The sequence below is a fragment of the Periophthalmus magnuspinnatus genome, chromosome 8 (assembly GCF_009829125.3).
Source record: "Periophthalmus magnuspinnatus isolate fPerMag1 chromosome 8, fPerMag1.2.pri, whole genome shotgun sequence".
NCBI classification, from domain to species: Eukaryota; Metazoa; Chordata; class Actinopteri; order Gobiiformes; family Gobiidae; genus Periophthalmus; species Periophthalmus magnuspinnatus.
The window spans coordinates 27,551,144-27,575,287 of record NC_047133.1 but is presented as its reverse complement, the minus strand read 5'-3'; the positions used below and the strand labels follow the sequence as shown (position 1 = coordinate 27,575,287).

Here is a 24,144-nt window from a genome sequence, read left to right as displayed (position 1 = left end):
AGAAAAGTTTCACAGTGCAACTTTAACATAGGGCTTTTTTGAGTTTGGATGTTTATTAACGGCACCATTATGGTGAGCATGGGCAATGACTGAAAAACTTTTCCTTGTGAAAATGTAGTAAAATTTCAAAACTCAGCATGGCCAGTTCCAGGAATAGTCGGCAGGGGTAGCAAGAAAATGCGTTTCAAAAATGTTGACGAGGTTTGTCTCCTTAGGCTTGCCGTTGGAGCCGGTTAGGTCAAAGCATGCTCGCGAGACAATTGCGGAAGATGCAATGTAGAAAACGTACGTCTTCTTACACCAAACTATAGAGTTGGAGACTACGTATTACGTATTAATGTAAATCCCTACTAAGGATCTAAATCGCTAAACTGAGTGGAGGCGTGAAATTCTGAAAAGAACGACACGTACGGTCCGTCCGTTTTGCCCTACAAAGGCGCGGAGAGTTTGATAACAGCGGGCCTGGCTCTAGTGTGGAGGAGGACGGCTTCAGAGGAGGACTACATGAACCAGTAAAGTCTGTCATTTCTGCAGCGACAACACCAACATGAGAAAAGACGTGAGGATACTGCTCGTGGGGGAACGTAAGTAGTTTATGTTAGAATAATGGAGAAATACTTTGGTGCGCTGTGTGGGAGCTAATTGCTACAGCTAGCAGATTTAATGTTATTACTATACTGCCAGTGTATTACAAATTATGTATGATCAATAAAATTTGTAAATTGATCTCTGTTTCGTTTTATGTTGGGCACAGTTCCCACATTCCTCTCCATGCATTTAATTACGTAATTGTCTCCTGATATTTAGCCAATATATAAGTCCAAAAAACGTCTTGTTGGAAGTTGTTTTAGTCAAATGGACAATGGTTAAATATGCATTTCTTTTGATCGTATTTTATAGAAACTACAGCTTTTTTTTTCTTTTACTTATCAAAAACTTCTAAAGGTGTTGGTATTAGAGGCTCATGTCCTGTAAGATCTATTTTTATATCATGCAGAAGACTGGTCTAACTTTTCATTTAGATGGTTTTGTTGATGATGTCCCAAATGCAATGTGGAGTACCCTTAGGGCCATTTTCAACCGAAACCTAGGAAGGAGGAATACCTGTCAGTCAGTGTACAGAGGAGGGTCTGGTACATGGCAGCAAGACTGGAAAAAAGATTTTAGATTCAGACAAAGGTGATTATTTGTTCCTTAATTGCCGCCCACAAGTAAACCATCCAGCTGTCTATGACTATTGATTACATGAAGTAAGACCACTAAAGTGTTTAATTTGTCCTTACAGCCAAGGTCGGCAAGACATCACTGATTATGTCTCTGGTCAGTGAGGAGTTCCCTGATGAGGTATGCGTCAACTCATATGAACAGACATTGTAGCTGTTGTACAAGTCTTTAATCAGAAAGCAGTGACTAAAAGATCTTTTTAAGTATTTAATAATCATTTTATGGCTTCTCTAGGTTCCGCTGCGGGCTGAGGAGATCACCATCCCAGCAGATGTCACACCTGAGAGGGTGCCCACTCACATTGTTGATTATTCAGGTAAAAGATGAGGTTTAATTTTATTTAATTTTAAATTAAGTAACCTAAGTCCTTTTTGTTTCTCATGCAGAAGCTGAACAGTCAGAGGAACAGCTCTATCAAGAGATCTCAAAGGTTTGCATGTCCTGGTATATTTCTTATATATGTATGAAGCTAACAAAATTTTATTCTCTTCATAGGCAAATGTGATATGCATAGTTTACTCTGTCAATAATAAGAAGTCAATCGAAAAGGTAATTAACTATGCATGATCCATGTACTAATATCATGCAATAGACTGTTCTGCGTTGTTGACTGTGACTCCTTGGTGTAGGTGACAAGTCATTGGATTCCTCTTATAAATGACAGAACAGACAAAGACAGCAGGTGAGTGCTAAATCTTCTCATTTTGATGTTTATGTTTATTTTTTTCCTTCAAAAATACATTGTGAAAACTATGAAACTTTTGCAGAGTACCGCTGATCCTTGTGGGGAACAAGTCTGATTTGGTTGAACACAGCAGCATGGAGACCATCCTACCAATCATGAACCAGTATCAGGATATTGAGACCTGTGTGGAGGTATGAGATGTGTAACACATGCTCATTGCGAATATGATTTAAATACTGTGGAAACATAGTACTGAACCGAATTACATATGAAAATAATATTATTATAGTATATAGCTATGGTAGTAACTAATTCTCCCACCTGTCTCTGTGGGTCAAGCAGGTGAAAGGTTGGTTGAACAGATTTCTTTCTATTATAAAATTATAATTTTGATATAATAATTCCAAGATATGTATTTTAAAGTGTGGAGAATTCGTGTTGAGCATGAACATGAGTCGAATAGTTTTTGAAAAACATTCTGCATTTTCATTTTGTAATTTTCTGATTAGATTTACAATTTATTTTTCTGACATTTGACATTGAATAATGAACTTATACATTTAAAGTAGAATAAAGAATGCCATTCATGTTGTTGAATGTTTAGAGGTCTTAGCTACAGGGTTGGCAGTTTCTTTACATAATACTTTGTTACAATACAAATTACCTTTTGGAATTGGCTAATCATAATCAGTTTGATTGAGAGATATCCTGGAGATCTAAAACAAAATAATATGAATTATAAAAATTACTATCATAGATTTATTTACATTCATAGTTCACTGTGTAGTTTTCTCAAATCTTTTACATTGATATATTCTCAGGCTTCAGTCCATCTCCTGACTCCACTTACTCTCTGTCTCATTAAAAGATTTATATGAGCACGCTGTGGGCTGAGCACCCTGAGCCAGAGCATGCTGACAGTGTGTGTTTGAGGCCAGACAGGGCAGAGGAAACTGGGATACGTCTGTGTCACTGTTTGTCACATGAGAGCCTCTCATACTGCACTGATCTGGATTCATTACGAGGTTAAGAGAGGGGCACAAGAGACGTGAGGGCATGCACACACACATGCAAATTACACAAGTTCAGGCTGTGAGGGGTGGGGTGTTTGATGCTAATTCATCTGCTATTGGGGGCAATTTTATGATTTTGGTATAAAATAAAATGTCATGATTTCACTGCGTCCCATATTCCATTCTTGTTACTATACATTTTTACCTTTTTCAGTGCTCAGCCAAAAACCTGAAGAACATCTCTGAGCTGTTTTATTACGCTCAGAAAGCTGTGCTTCACCCAACAGGGCCCTTGTACTGCCCAGAGGAGAAAGAGGTGAAAAGATCAAATGCGAAGCCTGTTGGATTGTAAAAAAAAACAAAAAACTTGTTCTTATGGCATTTTTTTATTTTTTCAGCTGAAGCCTTCTTGCATTAAAGCCTTAACTAGAATCTTTAAAGTCTCTGACCTGGACAATGATGGCATTTTAAATGACAATGAACTCAATTTCTTCCAGGTAACATTCACATTTGTAGTTTTACATACCAAATCAGATGACTTGCTTTAGATGTAAAATTACAAAACCAGTTTAGTGAGGCAGGTTAAGACATGTTACAACATTCTGAATCCAATGTTTGCCTACCTGCTGTTTTTTAGAGGACATGTTTCAATACACCACTGGCACCTCAGGCTCTGGAGGATGTGAAGAACGTGGTTAGGAGGAACATGAACGATGGGGTCAAGGACAATGGACTCACACTTAAAGGTTAGATTTATATGTTATATTTTTTATGTTTGTGTTGTTGTTTTTCTTAACCTTGAGGTTAATTAACTTGTGTTACTGCAGGATTCCTGTTCCTTCACACACTCTTCATCCAGAGGGGACGCCATGAGACCACGTGGACTGTCCTGAGGAGATTTGGATATGATGATGACCTGGAGCTAACACAGGAATACCTCTTCCCAATGTGAGTGTGGGAAATTAACATGATTTTGGCCTGTTTAATGACCTCTGTTTAATGCCATTATGTAATTGGTGACTGCTAACATCCTGTCTTTCCTCCTTTCAGTATAAAGATCCCTCCAGATTGCACCACTGAACTCAACCACAACGCTTACCTCTTCCTCCAAAGTGTCTTTGACAAACATGACAAAGTAAGTGGCGGCTCCTTTAGCTCAAATTCATTTTTGTTTTAAAACGTATCATAGTTGGCCAGAATTTAAGACCAAATGTGGGTTGTGGTGGCTTTACCTCTGAACCAGCAGATCATCTGTTCGAGTCAAGTCAATTAGATGCATCATTTCTTCTGGTTTAGTTGTTATTAAGCAATAAAACAAATGTACCATTTAATATGACCAAAGTTTTATTCAGTGTAAACAAATTCATATTGTTGCCTGCTTCTTAACTTAATGCTCATTTGTGTTACAGGACAGAGATTGTGCTCTGTCTCCAGAAGAGGTGAAGGACCTATTCAAAGTCTTCCCTTACATGCCCTGGGGACCTGACGTGAACAACACCGTCTGCACTAATGATCAGGGGTGGATCACATACCAGGGATACCTCTCTCAGTGGACGTGAGTGCCCACATGTTTTAGCTAAATATACACACATGCCCTGGCATCTTGGTTACATATCTGTTACATGTAATTCATGTTTATTTTTTAGGCTTACAACCTATTTAGATGTGCAGCGTAGTTTAGAATATCTGGGCTATCTGGGATACTCCATCATCTATGAACAGGAGTCTCAGGCAGCTGCTATCACAGGTGAGGCAACATGTTTATAGTGCTATGTTTAAAAGAAGTCAGTATTGTGAATAGATGATCTTTTCTTGTAGTAACTCGTAACAAGCGTATTGACCTGCAAAAGAAACAGACCCAGCGTAGTGTTTTCCGTTGCAATGTGTTGGGAGCAAAAGGCAGTGGCAAAAGTGGCTTTCTTCAGGCCTTTCTGGGCAGGAATCTTCAGGTTGAAATAAATTACCTTTGGCTTCATGTTAATAGATGGTTTGTTACAGGTGTTTGATCAGGATTTTTTTGTCCACAGCGACAGAGGCGCATTAGGGAAGACCACAAGTCTTTCTACGCAATCAGCACAACATACGTCTACGGTCAGGAGAAATACTTGCTGGTAAAGACCTTTGGTTTAAAATACGATTGCCTACCTCAAGTTGTGAATTGCTGAAATATTATTAGTATATACATTCCTTAAGTATGGAATAGTTTAACCCTGCAAATCCATCTCTTATCTACTGGAGGCTCTATTTTGTCTATACAATTAAATATTACAACATGCCATTACCTTTCATACATTTAGTGTGAATCTAGTTTAAATATGGGGTAAAAAAAAATAATTTCTATGTATAATGAATTATAATATTCTTCTGGACTAGCACATATTATAAGTACTGGTCTGAGATAACTGTTGTTCATTGGTTATTTTTTATCTTTTGTTTCTTTTTATTCAAATAATGTGCACACAAGCTCCATGAGGTGATGCCAGACTTTGACTTCCTTTCGGAGGCTGATTTGGCCTGTGATGTTGTTTGCCTGGTTTATGACGTCAATAATCCTCACTCTTTTGAATATGCTGCCAAAGTCTACAAGGTAAGCTTTTTTTAATAAGGACTTTATATCCAATGTTATAATATTTATATTGTTGCAACTTGTTTTCTACAGCAATACTTTATAGATAGCAAGACACCCTGTGTTTTTATCGCTGCCAAGTCTGACCTGCATGAAGTCCGCCAGCACTACAGTCTGACCCCGCATGACTTCTGTCGCAAACATAAACTCCACCCACCCCAGCCATTCACATGCAACACATCCGACGCACCCGGCAAAGAGATATATACAAGACTTACTACTATGGCCATGTATCCGTAAGTATTCACCATAACATTATGATTACTTCCTATATGATTGGAATGAGTTTCATGTTTTCCCAAATTCAGAAGTGGTGACAATAAAATTTTACATTTTGTAATGTATGATAAAGTATTACTGACTAATGTATATAGATGAAAAACATACCCGTGCTCATGGAGCAGGTACTAATGTTTGATTGAAGAAGTAAAGTAGAGATACTAAGTAATTGGAGATTTTATGTTGTTGATGTTAAACAGCAAAATACAACATACTGTTATACTTGAAAATGAGAAGAAATGCAAATAAACTAAGCTGAAGTGTCCAAAAGGTGGAAGAAAGCTAGCTCTGTAACTGAGGTGAATACAGTTGTCTGTCTCTCCACAGCCACGCCCGTCTCTGCTGTATTTGTGCGTGCAACAGGTGCACCTTTTGCCTGTGTCAGAACCTCCTCAAGTTGGAGCTGCTGCGAAATATTAAGGCCCAACTCCGCAGGGCCGTGTTGAACAGGTTCATGCCCAGACCAACTGTAGTGTTAACATAGACGCCTCTCTCTCCTGTGCTCCCATCTTGGTCGTGTGAAGCTGCCTTATAGCTCTAGTTTAGACTCCAGCTCTGTTTAACTGTGGTGACTGTGGTAGTGGCCCTCCTCTATTCTTTTAATGTCAGATTTGCAGGGGAGTGCACTGTGTTAAATTAATGGGATTTGGTGATATTGTCTTGGTCTTCACCTCAGCTCCAGCAAGGCCTCCCTTTCTCTGTACACTTTGATAGTGCAATGTGGCTCTGCACTGTACCAGATAACACCTAGACTGCTTATGGGGAGGTAAAAGTGTGTGGGAATGCATGTCGTCAAGTGCTTTTGCAAAGGCTGACACCCAGTTGTACTGTAGACTAATATTTTCAATTTCAACTAATCCAATGTTTTTAAAAGTAATTTTTGGCCTATGCTCTGCAGTGATTTATGTCCTGTGATTATTGATTAGCATGAGAAAATGTAGTAATTTCTAACCATTTGTCTCATTACACAATGAAAATCTTGAATCTGATTGAATGGCATTCACTAAAGTCAGTGTGTTGGATTGGCTCAGGGTTTCTGCAGGTTCTTCTAGTTAAAAATCAGAATTCGATTACAGACTTTTTAGGAAATCCCACATTCAGAAAAACAAGGGCATTTGTCAGCTTAACTAGTTTGTGAAATTGTTATTTTTAAGTGTAAATAGCCTCCTAAAAAAGGTCTCTGCTTAAATAGTTTGTCTTTATTTATTATTAATTAATTATATTATTAATTATATTATTATTATTCAAGTGTCTTAATGATCAATTCTACTTCAACTTTAATTCAACCCTGCGGAAACACTGTGATGAGTTCTGATTTTGAATGTCTCATTTTACATCTAAATGTATTACCAACTCGAGGACAAATGTAGCTAAAGCTATGCATGTTCTCTTGTGGGTGGTGTACATTTAGGGTAATGATAATAATTGAATATGCTTTATAATTTTGTTCTTTGTCATCAATCACCATGGAGATTTGATCCTGTGTTTTCTTCTTGTTCTGTCTTGTGTCATATTGTTGCTATAGGTATCCATACAGATGTTTCTGGCTGCCTCTCTTCCTCTTCTTTTTGCATGTTGTCACTTTATACTAATACTCCTTCAGCTTTGTTGCATGGTTTCCCTCCCATACATATGCTGTATAGATACACTCACGTCCTAGCTCCAATAGATATTAACATGGTTCCATCTACTGGTTTAAACATGAATATCAAGCAAGTCAACTACAAAGAGCATGGCCAAAGTTTGTTTGATATACTTTGGGTTAAGGCTTCTTTGCAGATAGTTGTATTACATAGTCAATGGTGTCCTGTGGTTGTATGCTTTTTGACTTATTTGTTGAGTTAAATCACATTTGCTCACTAACTGTTTTGTTGGCCAATTATTAATCAGTTTTTGTTTTGCAACTAATAATTGCATGTTTATTATTTATTGGAACCTCTATAAAGGCTATTCTTCCCGGGGTCCAAACATCGCCTTAACAAATGAGACATGGCTTGGCAGGAGGCTGACACACCACAATAAACTTTGCCAAATTGAAAATGACAAATTAGACCTTCATTTCAATTAAAACTGATTGCAAATTTTAAAAAATGATGTAAAAAAAAACATATAAAAAACATGTCAAAATATTTTTTTTACTGAATTATACAGATCAGAGATGTACTCAAGTTTAACCTTGGTCATTCCCAAATCTAATTTAAAAACACTTTTGTTTTGATGGTGGTGTGTTTTGTCAGTTTGCAGTGTTATTCTTTGAGCTGTGGTTGCATTTAATGGTTGAAGCAGTTCTCCCATTAGATCTGGGTAGTTGGAGTGGGTGCTTGGTGGAGCTGGGTGATTTGTGTATATTGACGTGAGGGAAAAACCTGTTGGCCATTATGTTGTGACTCTAAGATCTCCCTACACGATGGTTTGTGTGTTCATTGTGGATGCTTGTATGAAAGGGGTGGGCTGGTGGAGGCAGAGCCAGCAGGTTTTAAACTTCAACACAAATTGGTCCATCTAAAAGGAGCCACTTGTCAACTGACCCAGGTAAAAATGGGGATTTTTGTGGTATTTATTCATGTACTTGAGACCTGTTTGGATATTGAAATGAGGTAATTTATGGTGGCTGCATTTGTCATTCAAAATATCAGAACCAATGATTTGGTTTGTGTTGTAGGTATTGACTATGGACATCTCAAGCTTGGTAGTTCTTAAAAACAATTTACATTTTTTGTAGCACTAGTTCTCCACCTTTTATATTTCCATGCACTTCCTTTAGTAGTCACCTCCTGTCTTCAATACGCTACACACACTACCAGTTTGTTTTCTTTTTATTTATTTTAGACTTGCTGCATATTGTTTTATCATGTATGACAAGCAATTATGTTTACATTTTGCCATGCCTGCTTTACTTCTGTACATAATCCAATTTATCTCTGTTTCCATAGACACATGGCACAAGCTGACCTGAAGAACTCTACGTTCTGGCTGCGGGCGAGTGTTGGTGCCACAGTGTTTGCCGTGCTGGGCTTTGCTGTGTACAGAGCACTGGTGAAACAGCGGTGAGGAGACATTCCCCCCTGCCCTTCCCCACCTCTCCCATGGGCGCCTGTGCCTCCATCATAAAGGACTGACCACCCACCGTACTCCATCTGTGCTTTTCTTTCTGATGCATCATGAACAGAGCAAAAAGACATTACACCACATACAAAACTGTTTGGCTTTATGGGGAAAAGGGTTGGTTACTTTTGATATATTACGAGCCCTTAAATCTATTTGTACATGCTTTCTCCTTATCCATATGGATGTTTCTTCCTCAGTGTTATTAGATAAAACTTGAGAGGTGACCTGAAAGGTCGTCACAAAGTTTATAAATATGTATATGCAGTATATAAATATAAATATATATGTACTCTGCTGTTACAGGCCTGGGCCGTAGATTTCAGAAAATTTCTCTTCCCCAGCAGCAGCAACAACAAAGGTCCTGGGTGTCAAGCACTGTTTATTTGTATGTTCATTAATTTATTAATATTAGGTTTCTTTGTTGTCTGTCAAAATGCCTGTTTTCGTCACAAAAGACGAATAAAGGGATATAATTTTTCATGTTTTTTGTATGATATGATTTGAATTTTACTTTATTACTTAGGCCTGTCACGATAATTACTATATCAACATCATTCAACATATGAAAGCTAGAACAATATTTTTTGTTCTAGCTTCAGTTTTTATCGTGTGCACAATTTCTTTGCATTAGTAGGAAATCTTTGGTTATTTTTACTTAATTATGAACTTCTATGATTCATTACAGATGCAAACTAAGTACTAAAGTTTGTTTCTGCCATTTATTTATTGTAGCTCATGTTTTTTTGGTTTTTTTTAGCAATACTGTACATTTATAATAGTTTTGTGGTATAAATCTGGTTATTGCGTCGACGGCATAAATTAGTTGCAATATTATCGCTCATTCTCGATATTTACTATTGCACTTCAAAATGTGTTATTGTGACAAGCCTATTATTACTTTTAGCCACAGAAGTAATTTTTAACTGATCAGGTACAACATGATGTCACAAACTGACCATTGCAGATCTCTGGCATGTTTAGCTATCGCTCATATGCCCTATACATTAACTTTCAAAATTTTTAAAAATGTCTACTTGCCCGATAAATCCAGCCTAAGAACAGGTGCTAAGAAGAGATCATTGTTTTTGTATGTCAGTGATCATGTTAAGTCATGATGGCTTGATCAGTACATTTTATTAGATCTCATAGATTAGACTAAATTTATAGATACCTAGTGCGTTTATCTTCTATCAGAGCCATGTGTTTTAGGTCATGTTTACAGTATCATTTACAATAAACAGTATAAACATACAGCTTCGATCTTGAACTATTGCTTTCATGTGAGTTTTGTAGTGTTGGTTAGTGAAACGTGTGACACATTTAGTTAGTGTGGCCAGATTAGAGAAGTAAGAAGTGCGCTAGAGTCCAGAGATGCAGCTTTGACTCGAGAGGGAAGTGACACACCACACACAGGTAGATAAGGTTTCACTGTAAATGTATACACTTGAGTTACTCAACATGTCACTGAATCGGGATAATGATCTGAACTTTGAGAGTTTTCTCCAGAAGAGAAAAGATACTCTGGTAAGATAACCTATTTATAATATTTGCAAGTTCTGTAAAGTTTTGTGTGTTTTTTTTTAAAGATGGAAGATACATGAAAGTTGTATATGTCAGATTGGTTGAAAGCATACTTGCGTATTTTTGGATATATACTACATATTACTAAACATAACTTGCTCATGTTAATTTATGACTTTTCTGAGCATCTCACAGAAATTAAGATGGGTGACATATTGGTTCAGACTACAAAACACCACCTTGTTCTTCTATACACAAAAACATGGAAGTGCTGTAAGTGTATTTGGTATTTAAATGTATAAATGTATTAATTGTTTTAACTTGAACATGGCTTACTTCACAGTTACACCTTAGAGGTCACTACTACATTTACACAGTAAGTGCAAGTATATAAAATGATTTTCTGTTTCATGAAAACTAAACAAATAGTTCTATCTTAGATTCAGTCAGTACGAGAGGTCCAAAATGATGACAGTAAACGCTTTATGTTTGAAATCATGATGACCAGTGGAAAGAGGAAAATGCTTGTGAGTTCCTTTTGAAATCACGTTTGATAAAAGGAGGAGGCTGTTTCTGTATCACATTTGTCCATTTTGTCTAGGCAGCAGACACAGCCGCTCTCAGAAAAGAATGGGTCAGATACTTGTGGCAAGCCATGCATCTTTCAGCTTCTGGCCTTGGGACTACACACGCGAAGTATGATCACATAAATACATAGAAAATCAGATATTACTTTTACTTATCAATTACATCACTTTATTCATCCCCTGAGACCAATCAGAACAAGTGACCAAACTTTAAAGCTACCATCAGTAACTAGATTGGCTGACCTGGCCCTACTGTATTCTTGCATATCTCCAGTAGGTGCTACTTACATTATTGCAGTCGACAGTGTGCCACCTTTGGCCTGACAGAGGAAGACCAGAGACTACAGGTGAAACTAAACAAAGGCCAGTTGAGAGGGTGCGTGAGATGGTGGTTGGCCTTTGTTCAGGCTCACTTGTGGTCTCTGGTCTTCCATTGTGCCAAAGTTGGCACACTGTGAGACAGCAGGAACATAGATAGCATGTTATGTGAGAATACCACATGACCGGGTTGGTCAGTCTAATTACAAATTGGGATCCAATTGAGACTTTAATTCTAGTTTGGGGGAAATTACTTTTTCTCTGGAATAGGCCTACATAATACATTTATTTATAAGAAGGTGTGGTGTTTGTCTTTGGTTCACGTCATGCTGAGATTTGCATACAAACTGAAAAGAAAATAATTAAATGTTCACAAAGTCGTCTTGTTCTTAGGCGTGAAGCGTGTGAGCAACAGAACACAAACATCAACATCTACTCAGACGTGGAGTGTTTTGTAGAACCCATACATACCTCCAGGGGCCCTCCTGATACTGAGCCAGATTTTACATGTCCCTCATCAGAGGAACCAATCTACCAAAACACAGACTTTTACCAGTCCAAAGGTAATATTCATATTCACAATTTCAATATCAAATATACTGCCAATTTTTTGTTTTGTATATAACACAGGTAACAATAGAGTAAATGAAGATACTAGACTGGATGGAGTCTATGATGTTTTGCCTGCACGAAATGGTACCTAACCTTCCGCTAATATAAACTACTATGGTTACTGATTTTGTGTCATAATTTGTATTTAATTTAAGCAATAATTTTTAACCATTTCCAAACAGTTTGTCAGAGGGTTGACCAATCCACATATAACGACAAAGGGGAGTATGACTGCCCATTGTCTTACAGAAAACCTGCTGATCAAGGTGGGAAAGAGTATTAATGAAACTATTCTCAATCAATCCATGTTTATTCATGATTTATACGCTCATAGAAAGCCCCTATGATGTACCAAGTGCCTTTTTGAGGAAGTCAAGAGATGACTGCATAGGTAAACACTTCCATGTTTTTGCAAAAAAAAAAAGAACAATTGCATGTAAAACCTGTAAATGATTCATTTAATGTCATGTCAAATAATAGTGCTTTTACTTCAATAAAATTGTAATGCTATTTTGTTGGTTTTGTGGTTTCAGATCCTGAGGATGGACCCTATTGGAAAATATAATAAGAAAGCATACGATTTAGTATTGTACTTTTTAAGCTGTACAATTGCACGGGTTCAAATATTTATTATACAAGCAATGCTTCAAGTTACAATATTTATTTAAGGACATGTTCAAGACCACAACCATGCAGCCATTATAACCATTCACAAAAATACACCACAGTTTGCATTTACATGTCAGGTTTGTTCACAGTTAAAACATTTACAACAACCCTTTTATTGCTGTTTCACTTTGGACTGGAATGACATTGAAAGAAAATTACATTTTTATTTTTACGATAGACACGTGATTACTAAATACAATTCATTTAAATAGCTTAGTATATATTCACACCTTTGCATTAGTATTTTCTCCAGACTTGATAAAAGGAAGATAGTTGTACATTTAATCAGTTTAAATCTCAAACTGGGGTAAGCTATGAATGACATGTAAACAAAAATTATTTACTCTTTTTGAACATTGTACAAAGCCAACAATCTATTTATTTATATTATATGCATATTTTTCAGTTCAGTAGTGTTTTGTTTTTTTAAAGAAAGACAGATATACAAGATAACAAGCAAAGGATCAAAGTGATTTGTGCACTCAAAATTACAACCACTATAAAACTGTGCAAACCATTACATTTATATATATATATATATATATATATATATATATATATATATATATATATATATATATATAATATTATATTATATTATATTATATATACACCCTCACAATTAAATACACAAGAACACAATATACAGACTGTCATGTAAAAGTCTATTCACACACGTCTGCTTCTTCTGGGTCATTTCAGTGACATTTAACAAAGATTAGAAAGTCTTTTAGAAAAGAGAAAATCACAAAAATGCAGTTCTTGAATGCTTCATTTGTCCTGTTTGTAAAGAACAGTATTGATACTTTGTAGCTGATGTCATCAACATTCCTTGGGGTTGGGATGCTAACTGTAGGCTCTGCTTTGTCTGAAGCTATGTTACTCAAGTTAGACTCTTGAGTTTTGTTTTAACATGATTGGACCATAAAGAACTGGTTTAGTTGGAACTACAATAGGTGAGATGATTTTGTACTGTTTAACAAGTCTCTCTCAAATAATATTATAGTCACAAGCTAGCTCACTCTCACCTTTTTTGTTGAAAACCAAACCAAACGGGACCATGAATGCTTGCATTGATCATAAGCTCCTGAAAATGTGTTAAATCCATATTTTTCTTGAGTTTGTGTGCTAGTAACTGCTGAACATTCCGCCATAGCACACCCCCAGTGTGATGTCACTTCAAACTATCAATTGTGTTATTTACCCCTGACAATGACTACCACTAATACTACTGGTACTAATTACTATACCAAATTATTGTTCAACAAATAATAAACAACATTTTACTTGTGAAGAACTATTTTTTGTAACATTTGAGCAGCAGTGGAAATATGAGTACTTCTATTCACCTATAGATATATATTTCTTCATTCAAGAAATGCTCAAAAGAGTTTACTAACCTCCTTTAATGGTCTCCAATATTATTTATCACTTTTTTTTCTGTAACTATAAACCAACACATTTTACTGTGACATTCTACAAAGCCAACAATCTATTTGTTTATATAATATGCATATTTTTGTTTTGTTTTTTAGAGAAAGACAGACATACAAGATAATAAGCAAAGGATCAAAGTGATTTGTGCCTAGTGTTATTAACAGTAAATATAGAGTAATAATAATTTAAGGGCAGTTGAGGAGCACTCCAAATGTTGTAGTGATTACTGAAGTTTGAATGCATAATTCAAGGAATAATAATTATGCACATTTTTTTCTATAACCACAAAACCAAAATTGTAAAGGAATCACTGGTAGGAAAAACACTATAGATCATCTTGTATAGATTTTTTGCGGTAAAACGTAAACATTGATGGTATGTTAACCACCAAGTTCTAATTCACCATGTAACTTTTCTGGTGGCGGGTCTGTCAGGAAATGGAAGTGCAAGATAAATATGCTCAATGTCAAACTGTGGAACTTTATATGCAAAATTCCCAACATTTCCATGAAGACAAGCAGGAAGTGAAACCTTCACTCTTCAAAGTTACATAGAGCACCTTTATGCATGGATGATTGTTGGCCCTTGTGGCGTTTATGCCTGGGTCTGCTCTCTGATGACCTCCTCCAGGACACTGATGATGCTGCAGGCCTCTGTGCTGTCACTATGCTCAGAACGGGCATTCTGCAGCAGCACATCGCCATTCCCACAACTCTGCAGAAACTGACAGCAGCGGAACAGCGCGTAGTGGCTCATCTCCGCCTGACGCACAAACCTCTTTAGACTGTTCATGTCCTGGATGGCCTGAGTGTTACAGCATAGACATTTTAAACTCATTTTAGTATCAAATTAACACAATAAAATGGCTGTTTTACGGATCTATCTGTTCCTATAGACCCTATCTGGATGACTGAGGGACTAACACAGACATGGTTGTTTTAGTATTTATATACAGTTGAAACCAGAGGTTTACATACATTATACAAAGGCACTTTGTATTATGTACTTTCCTCACTGTCTGACATGAAATCAGACTAAATGTTTCCTGTTTTAGGTCAATTAGGATTACCAAAATGATTTATATTTTTTCATTACTTTCTTCAAAGTCAGAAGTTAACATACATTTCATTAGTATTTGGTACCATTGCCTTTAAACTGTATGACCTGGGTCAAACATTATGGATATCCTTCCTCCGTATTTCACAGTTGGGATGGTGTTCTCAAGCTTGAAGGTTCCGCCTTTTTCCTCTAAAGGTAACGATGCTCATTATGGCCAAATGTTTCGTCAGACCACAAGACATGTCTTCAAAAATTAAGGTTTTGCCCCTGTGTGCATTTGCAAACTGTAATCTGACTTTTTTGTGTTTCTTTTGGAGTAATGGCTTCCTAGCAGAGTGGCCTTTCAGTCCATGTCGGTACAGTCCTCGTTTCACTGTGGATAATGACACACTCTTACCAGCTTCAGCAGCATCTTCACAAGAGCTTTTGCTCAGTGTTTTTCAGGTGTGTCTTCAAATACATCCACAGGGGTGTCTCTAATGAACTCAAATGTTGTCAATAAACAATAAAATCAGAAACTGTCAAAGACATGACATCATCATCTGGGTTTTCTCAAATTGTTAGAAGGCATAGTAATCTGTATGTAAACTTCTGACTGAAGAAAGTAATGAAAAATTGCCTAAAAAATCCATTTCTCATTATTCTGGGATTTAGCAAATAGAAATAATTTTCCTAAATGACCTAAAACAAAAAAAGGTTTTTATGGTTTATACTATGATTATCACAGCTATTAAAAGCAATGTCACTATTTAAAAGGTTTTTAAAAGGCTGTCCTGAGATTGTGTGAGTATGTCGTGCCCAAAATGATTATGTGGTGCACAATATAATACAATAAAAAATTAATTTTAACGTAGATTCACAACTACAATCTTTAACCAAATTTTTTAAAAGTAAAAAAAAAAAAAGAAATAACAAGGCCTAATATTTTTAACATGTTTTTATACAGCATAAAAACTGGGGCATGCATGTACCTTTAATTTAAAGTTTTCTAGAATTTGTCGAAGCAGGAAAGGGTTACAGCGCTCCGCCGCATTTAGAAAGGCCTGAATCCAGTCATCACAGAAACGATTGGTGACTAAAAGAGGAAAAACATTAGACTGGCACTTGCATTTGTTTTTATACAAACGTAAAGAAGTGGTGGTCACCAGAGTTGCTCAGGGTGGGGGGGCTGGTTGCACAGTCTATGATGAGATCTGTGTGTATATCTTCAGACATGGCTTTACATAGAGAAGCTGCTGTACTGTCCTGTTGGGATAGGCCCTGTAAACTGGCAGCTTTGATGAACCTAATATAAAGCACATAATTAATAACGGCATGATAATGTGGCTAGGATTAGCAGTGTGAAACTTACTGGGTTTTCTCACCTGGACACATCTGCCCTTGTCCGCTCATCGGAATTTATTACTTCTACAGGTGTATGACTCAAAGCCTACATGAATAACAATTACGGGGAAAAATTGAAAGTTCACCAAAATCAAAATTAAAGTGGATTAAAAGTAAAAACAACAAAACAACTTACTGCATGTAGTAAAAAACTTATGTTAGTCTGGACCAACTGCACAACACGGTGAATGTGCATTACAGACTCTTCATACCAGCGGCTCAGGTAGGGTCGCACCTCTGTCTCAAGATTGTTCAGCTGTCAGAAACAGATGCACAAGAAGATTAAATGTGAACTAGAACAAAATATTACAGTTACAAGTGCTTACCTCTGGAGCTTGCAGACTGCTGTTTAGACCCTGGACATATTTGTCCAGCTCTAATCTAAATGTAGACTTAGTTAAGGATTTGGTAGGGCTTGTATGTAAACTGTTCAAAGTTATCGTATATTGCTTTGTTGACACACAATGCATTTCTAGCAATTACCCCAAAATAATGCCAGTGGTGGTAAGGATATAGGTTAAGCCCCTTCTCAGAACCGCCCATAAAGCAAATGACGTATCCATTGCCATCAGAATCGGGCTGTTCAGGGGACCTTTCCTGCTCCAGAAGGCAGCAGTAGCAGCCCACTGCCTGCTCAGGAATACTGGGGAAAATAAATCTCATTTATTAACAATAAGTCACATGTAAACATATTTCAATTATAAAATATTGCACGTTATTACCTGAGCTCTACTGTGGCAATGTTTCCCATCCCTCCAAGAAGTGCTCCTTTGCTCAGCCTCCTTGAAATGTAGGTTCTTAGCTCTGGTTCAGCTTCTGCTGGCAGGCTGCTGTCTATGAGTGTCAAACTGTAGAGGAAAGAGGAGACTGACAACTAAAAAGCCATGCATAATGTAGAATCTGAAGTTAGTGATGACAATGGAGAGATGATGGCCGATTACTGAAAGCCACATCCATCACAACACACAATCAATGAGAGGATCACCAGCCAAGTATTGCAAATCAAAAGAGTCATGAACAGACATAAGTGTACAGCACAGTAAACAAGATCTGAAAAAAGAGCTTTTACATTTAATTCAGCCATACAGCAATGACAAATATGGACAAAATATACAAATTCCATGATGACTTGATTTCCAACTGCAGCACATGGATGACAGTGAAAGTCAAAGAGAAACAACCACGAGAGTCAGTGGAGACCCTTTGTTACCTAAAGTAATCCTGACTTGTTGTAGAATCTGCTCGTCGCTGGTTCCATGCCACATTTTCCCCAGTAGTCTCAGATCTAAGACAATTCACAGTTTACTTACTCCCAGTTTTTGAAAACGCTTAAAAGTTCTCAGTTCAGCATCAGCCAAACGTTAACTGATTATCAACAGTTATTCTCAATAGATTATAGAGGAAAGATTGTAAAAGCATGTAAAGGAATTTTAAATTAGGTAAACCAAAAAGCTTAAATAAAATGGTGGAATAAGTTTGATGCATTTGAAAACTTTCAAAATTAAGAATGAAAAATAATTAACAAAAAATATAATTAAGAAAAAATATAATTAAGAATTGCACAATCATAATAAGATTAGAACAAATGTGAGCCATTGAGGCTATTTTATCATAAATTTTGTCTGTGCAAACCCCTTGAGGACGATGTCACAATGAATATGCTAAAAAAAATAACCTCAGTCGTTGCAGATGTCAAATCAGAGTGGAGAAAGTATTGACAGCTGCTCTCAAATATACACTAAAACATTTCTGATGAAAAGTACGCCACCTTCTCGTCTCTATGTAGATGTTTACATAGCCTGTATTTTTCCATAGTACGGCATTAAACGGACATTTCTACGTCAGACAAATAAATAATGCAACCAGACCACTACAGATCGAATCTGTTTATAGTAATGTAATGAAAGTAATGATTCAGTGTATTTGAGATCTAAAGACTCTAAGGCATGCAAGCTGGATAAAATGAATATCATTCGGTGCAACATCTCTATGTAAACAAGCAGGTGATGGACCTTCCAAAAAGTTAGCGCTTAGAGTACCTGTAGGTTAGCTTAAAGCACAAATGAGCCCGCCTTAAAGTTAGAATTGTACAATAATTTTACTATTGCATCTACCTCATTACATTCCACATTTACAAAACAGTTGACGTTCCCTTTGTGCCCTGATAAAGGTAGATGATTACCTTGTGCCCTGATAAAGATAGATGACATAATAGCAGTTTAGCTGGATTTTTTGACTATATGCAGGAATGTCTTCATTGTCAAAATCGTCCCTCTCTTCCACATCGATTGAATCCTGAACGAAGGACGACGTTTGTGAAGTAAACATGATTCTGCCGAGACTACAGTCACAATAAACGCACTGAAATCTGTATCTCCGATTTCTATCTTTGTATACGTTGAAATAAAACAGCAAAATGTAAGCTCTAGCAAGGTATTTACATTTCAATGTCCTCCACGCAAGCGCAGTTACCCCAGTGTTCACTTTAAATGTACCGGCTGGTATTGGAAACGTACGACGTACGTTGGTTCCGCGCAATCATTTTATAATTTTATCTCTACGCAAAAGTGAATCACGGTCGACTAGGAGAGTCAAAATTGTTCAAACAGACGCACAAAACATTTAAAACTTTACACTTCTATGAATAGAATGATATAATTATTACAAAAATGGACAGCAGAGGTCGCCACAGTACAATTGTTGTTTACCTTTTAATTACTAGTGACGTTCGTGAAAGGTTCCTTTAATGTGAATGGTTGGTCCGGATCTTTTTCCCGACTTAAAAAAAAAGTCCTTTTCAAATTTACATGCGACACAAATTTACATGCGACACAAATTTACAAGAAGAGCAGGCGACACGAGTGAGAACTTTGTGCACAAAAAACCCAACCCAAAAACATTCATCATAAGTTTTAACCTCCTAGGACCTGGCGTCCACATACACTCACCTATCTAGTCAACCAATCACATGGCAGTTGCTTCAATGCATTTAGGGGTGTGGTCCTGGTCAAAACAATCTCCTGAACTCCAACCTGAATGTCAGAATGGGAAAGAAAGGTGATTTAAGCAATTTGGAGCGTGGCATGGTTGTTGGTGCCAGACGGCCGGTCTGAGTATTTCACAATCTGCTCAGTTACTGGGATTTTCACGCACAACCATTTCTAGGGTTTACAAAGAATGGTGTGAAAAAGGAAAAACATCCAGTATGTGGCAGTTCTGTGGGCGAAAATGCCTTGTTGATGCTAGAGGTCAGAGGAGAATGGGCCGAGTGATTCAAGCTGATAGAAGAAAAACGTTGACTGAAATAACCACTCGTTACAACCGAGGAATGCAGCAAAGGATTTGTGAAGCCACAACACGCATAACTTTGAGGATGGTCTACAACAGCAGAAGACCCCACCGGGTACCACTCATCTCCACTACAAATAGGAAAAAGAGGCTACAATTTGCACGAGCTCACCAAAATTGGACAGTTGAAGACTGGAAAAATGTTGCCTGGTCTGATGAGTCTCGATTTCTGTTGAGTCAGAATTTGGCGTAAACAGAATGAGAACATGGATCCATCATGCCTTGTTACCACTGTGCAGGCTGGTGGTGGTGGTGTAATGGTGTGGGGGATGTTTTCTTGGCACACTTTAGATCCCTTAGTGCCAATTGGGCATCGTTTAAATGCCACGGGCTACCTGAACATTGTTTCTGACCATGTCCATCCCTTCATGACCACCATGTACCCATCCTCTGATGGCTACTTCCAGCAGGATAATGCACCATGTCATAAAGCGCAAATCATTTCAAATTGTTTTCTTGAACATGACAATGAGTTCACTGTACTACAATGGCCCCCACAGTCACCAGATCTCAACCCGATAGAGCATCTTTGGGATGTGGTGGAACAGGAGCTTCGTGCCCTGGATGTGCATCCTATCAATATGGACCAACATTTCTAAAGAATGAATCAGCACATTGTTGAATAAGTGCCACGTAGAATTAAGGCAGTTCTGAAGGCGAAAGGGGGTCAAACACCGTATTAGTATGGTGTTCCTAATAATCGTTCAGGTGAGTGTATGTGGACAACATATTTTGGGTTGTCTAGGCAACAATGCAAAAATGTTCAATTTAGAAAGTTGAGTTTTTTTTTTTGTTTTTTTTGTAGTAGTAGTAAAGACATAGGTCTTCCTGCTCCTGTCAGCAGCTCTTCACACATTGTTCCAAGAGGTGCAATTATCGTTTCTCATTGTGTTTTTACTCAGGACAAATGTTGCTGTGTTCAGATACTTAATTTTGATAAAACATTAGAATGTTTTGCAAAAACTATTAAAATGTCCACATATGAGGACATTGAATTTCCATCACTTTTGTCAGACTACATAATGTAAAAAGAATTGTTTTTACACTCATTGTCAGCCCAAACGACAAAGATATTAAAGCATGTCCTGCAAGAGCTCGGGTCTTAGGAGGTTTAAATCATTAAAAGAGCCAAAAGTCCCATCACTAGTAGGCAAAAACACCCAGTTATCTTCAGTAAACCATAGACATTTCTGAGTTCTATTGTGGTAGAACCAAACTGAACACATTTAAAAAGGTTATCAAAACATGTTTATTATCTCTTTGGCTCCATTGAAATGGTAAAGTCAGAGTGTGCATCATTCAGTGAGGTAGTCAAATTAACATCTGGCTGTGGGCTGACATTACTGGGACTAACTGTAGTTTCATTTTCCAGGACTTCTTTTACTTTGAATATGAAGTCTGGGTCCATCTTTTCACGCAACACATCAAAACCATGTTCTGCCTGTTCTTCCTCTGATGTTTCGTTGTCACCAGATTCAGCTGTGGAAAAATCATTAGATGTTCACCAAAACCACAGAATAATCTTTTTTTGGTTTACCTTCATCAACATCTGTCACATCTGGAGAGTCTTCCTCAGACTCAGAGACATTCTCTGCTTCTTCCTCTAAGCTGGGTGAAATGTCAGGAACCAAAAACCCCTTTTCCACTGAGAATTCAAACATATACTACAAGTTGTCACTGAAGAAGGCTATACTTCCCCAATTAACACTTGAACTACTAGGTTACATCATACAAGTATTATTCAGATCACCTGTATTTTGAGGCACTCCACTTCTCCAGGCGCTGCCGTACAAAGGTAGATTTAATTTTGACTCCATTTTCCTCTCAACTGGGAGAACCAGAAGTGGACCAACTGTGGCCTCTTTGTCCCGTTCTGAAAGACCAAAGTCATTCTGAGAATACACACATATTATCTAGTGCTGAGAACTTAAACATATAATGCCGCCCAAAAGACTGACCCTGGTCATTCTTTAATCCACTTTTCCAGAGGGTTTCAGGTTTTGCTGGCCTTCCAAACCCTCGAGAACTGAATGGGCTACTCAGTTGGTCTTGGCTGTAGCCCTCTTCATTTTGGGTTTGACAGTAACCACACAAATAGTCATTACCATCAGTTGAACGCCACCTATAAATGAAGCACACATAGCATACAAAACCTCATAGAGGCATCCTTTTCACCAGGGAAACCACAAAAGCAGAAGCATATGGAATTTTTGCATTTTTTTTTATGTTGCATGTCCTCCTGGCATATTTTAAATAGGATTGTAATAATTCTTAATTCCTACATAAGACTTCTTGAGAAGGGCATCTGCTGTAATTTTCAAACAAATGAAACCAAGCGGATAAGACTTGCCTTCCGTTAATAAAAGTGCAAGCTTTATTTAGTGAATCTGCATCATTCACTGGTACAGCAGTCATCTCACAGGTGAAGTAAAGCTGCCAACAAGACAATACCAAGTTATTTTAAATATAAATAAATGTTTTTATATATATATACATATATATATATATATATACATATATACATATACACACACACACATACATATATTTATTATAGATCAATCATTCAGCTCACCTCTCCTCTGTTCTCATTTTGAAACCTAAAAGCATCGATAACCAAGTAAAGCTTGTCATCTTGAACTCTTGACAAAAACTGGGACCTTGAATTAGGAATTTGGGAGTCAAGCAGGCACCTGTAGTGAGCGTAGTGAGGAGTGAGTGCCACACTGAGCTTTACACTTGTCTTTTTAGAGCCAAACTTGTTTTGATTGCTTACCCATCTTCAATGAATACATATCTGGGTGAGGAGTGCTCATCTGGGGTTAGGGTTGCCACACAAGAGCTCAGAAACACCCGGAGGCCCATGTGATGTCCAGGTCTGACTGACGCCTCAATGTGAATGGGCTCACCGAGGTAAAACACATTGGAGTTCCTTTTGTAGAGCCAGTCAGCTGCACAGGATCACAGCCATAAGAATCAGATGAGTTCTAATGGGAACATTTTCAACCACACTTACGAGTCATGACTTTCAGAACAAAGTTCAACTTTTCCTTTGCCGCCATTGTGGACACAAAAGAAATCCAGGTAGGAAAGAGTGCAGAGCTGGTCAGACTGTATTTTCTGGAAAAACAAATGAAGAAATGTCAGTGTGGTTTGTGAGCTACTAAGCCCCAGTAAAATAATTCTCTTCTGAAGCTATGGCTTTAGCCAAGTACAACAAATCGGTGCCACATTTTCAAATGTGAGGTCAAAAATGTCTGCACCTTTCATAGTGGCACTCTATAGGAATAACAGCCTCCTCCATCCGTATCACACCACCTGTAGAGGACTCAGGGGAGTAGATGAGCAGGTTTGTGTAGACCAGGGACTCTTCTGTCATCTGCACAGAGAAAGTAAGGTCACAAAGTTAAGATTTGGGAAACTATCAAAAAAAAAATCTCTCATTTAAAAAAAAACTTTTGTAAACTTTTTCTATGACTTTCGTTTTTCTGGTGTCATGTCTCGGCTGAGGGAAAAAAGCTATATTTTTGTGTCATACACAAAAATAGGTGGGATCTCCAGTCATGAACCATCTAAGATAGCATTTTGCCATAAGGACTTTTGTTACCCAGTGTTGGTTGCCACAGTCCAACAGTCCAGCAGTGATCCTGTATTCATCATTAGAAGACACCACTGCTTTGCACTGTTCATCTTTGTCCACTCCCAGTCGCAGGTCACTGCCCTTTACTGAGGAGCCCACACCGAACAGATCAGCCTGGATAACAATCTCCAGTGAGTCCGGGTGACAGCTCACGGTCACAGAGTTGATCTGCTCCCGCTCTTCATCAGCCGCTTCCCGGTGGTTCGGGGAGCTGCCCCGGCCTCCTGTGAGCCGAGGCGTCTCAAGATATGCTTTCTGTTTTGACGGTAAAACAAAAGGTGGGACAGCATAAAGCTCAGTCAACAAAACGCCAAATAGAGTCACAAAATACAAAGTCCCCATAGATAACATTAAAATTGTACAGTTTGTATAGAAAACAGACAAAAGAGCGTGGCTTGGGGCGCAGTTTAAAGTGGCGCGGGTGCACACCTGCGCCTTCTTAACACTGATTGACCCGCAGCACGCTCTGACTGGAGGAAAAACATCCTTTTGGTCACGTTTTCAACAACCCAAATTCTTTTTTTATGACGTCGTAGATGTGATTTCTCCAGCAACGCATCAAGCATATCATCCATCCCATGCAAATTTAGATTTTTATACATAAACACTTGGCTAGACTAGGCCTATACTCCAGG

General features: G+C 37.7%; 4 protein-coding genes across 7 annotated transcripts; 2 read left to right on the top strand and 2 right to left on the bottom strand.

Moving 5' to 3' along the window:
- The first annotated feature begins 213 nt into the window (after window positions 1-213).
- Window positions 214-10,210, top strand: rhot1a (ras homolog family member T1a). 3 transcript variants are annotated; one of them, XM_033970811.2, is made up of 20 exons: window positions 229-584; window positions 1,286-1,344; window positions 1,459-1,540; window positions 1,611-1,654; window positions 1,720-1,773; window positions 1,854-1,906; window positions 1,992-2,100; window positions 3,137-3,238; window positions 3,321-3,419; window positions 3,560-3,668; window positions 3,750-3,870; window positions 3,973-4,057; window positions 4,332-4,477; window positions 4,569-4,669; window positions 4,741-4,871; window positions 4,950-5,033; window positions 5,387-5,509; window positions 5,582-5,784; window positions 6,155-6,277; window positions 8,761-9,470. In XM_033970811.2, exons 1-20 carry the CDS (start codon window positions 548-550, stop codon window positions 8,876-8,878), a joined length of 1,983 nt encoding a protein of 660 aa, XP_033826702.1. In that variant the 5' UTR covers window positions 229-547; the 3' UTR covers window positions 8,879-9,470. The 3 variants fall into 3 exon arrangements, with proteins under 3 accessions (XP_033826703.1, XP_033826702.1, XP_055079822.1); XM_055223847.1 differs by lacking the exon at window positions 8,761-9,470 and adding an exon at window positions 7,353-8,357; XM_033970812.2 differs by lacking the exon at window positions 6,155-6,277 and having other exon boundaries at window positions 214-584; window positions 8,761-10,210.
- A 51-nt stretch (window positions 10,211-10,261) lies between these two features.
- On the top strand, window positions 10,262-12,950 carry LOC117375396 (uncharacterized). The gene is made up of 10 exons (XM_055223849.1): window positions 10,262-10,459; window positions 10,652-10,729; window positions 10,800-10,832; window positions 10,897-10,983; window positions 11,058-11,152; window positions 11,755-11,924; window positions 11,992-12,057; window positions 12,156-12,239; window positions 12,308-12,364; window positions 12,507-12,950. The coding sequence occupies exons 1-10, from the start codon at window positions 10,370-10,372 to the stop codon at window positions 12,536-12,538; spliced, it is 792 nt and encodes a 263-aa protein (XP_055079824.1). The 5' UTR covers window positions 10,262-10,369; the 3' UTR covers window positions 12,539-12,950.
- A 1,132-nt stretch (window positions 12,951-14,082) lies between these two features.
- Window positions 14,083-18,979, bottom strand: c8h17orf75 (chromosome 8 C17orf75 homolog). 2 transcript variants are annotated; one of them, XM_033971147.2, is made up of 10 exons: window positions 18,704-18,979; window positions 17,732-17,806; window positions 17,244-17,369; window positions 17,036-17,164; window positions 16,848-16,908; window positions 16,658-16,777; window positions 16,503-16,567; window positions 16,284-16,423; window positions 16,110-16,213; window positions 14,083-14,883 (listed from the first exon to the last, which is right to left on the bottom strand). In XM_033971147.2, the coding sequence occupies exons 1-10, from the start codon at window positions 18,847-18,849 to the stop codon at window positions 14,674-14,676; spliced, it is 1,176 nt and encodes a 391-aa protein (XP_033827038.1). In that variant the 5' UTR covers window positions 18,850-18,979; the 3' UTR covers window positions 14,083-14,673. The 2 variants fall into 2 exon arrangements, with proteins under 2 accessions (XP_033827038.1, XP_033827039.1); XM_033971148.2 differs by lacking the exon at window positions 17,732-17,806 and having other exon boundaries at window positions 18,704-18,975.
- A 2,611-nt stretch (window positions 18,980-21,590) lies between these two features.
- LOC117375395 (zona pellucida sperm-binding protein 3-like) lies at window positions 21,591-24,026 on the bottom strand. The gene is made up of 8 exons (XM_033971693.2): window positions 23,477-24,026; window positions 23,133-23,248; window positions 22,886-22,989; window positions 22,646-22,820; window positions 22,445-22,562; window positions 22,220-22,302; window positions 21,828-21,991; window positions 21,591-21,742 (listed from the first exon to the last, which is right to left on the bottom strand). The coding sequence occupies exons 1-8, from the start codon at window positions 23,858-23,860 to the stop codon at window positions 21,591-21,593; spliced, it is 1,296 nt and encodes a 431-aa protein (XP_033827584.2). The 5' UTR covers window positions 23,861-24,026.
- Window positions 24,027-24,144: the final 118 nt, after the last annotated feature.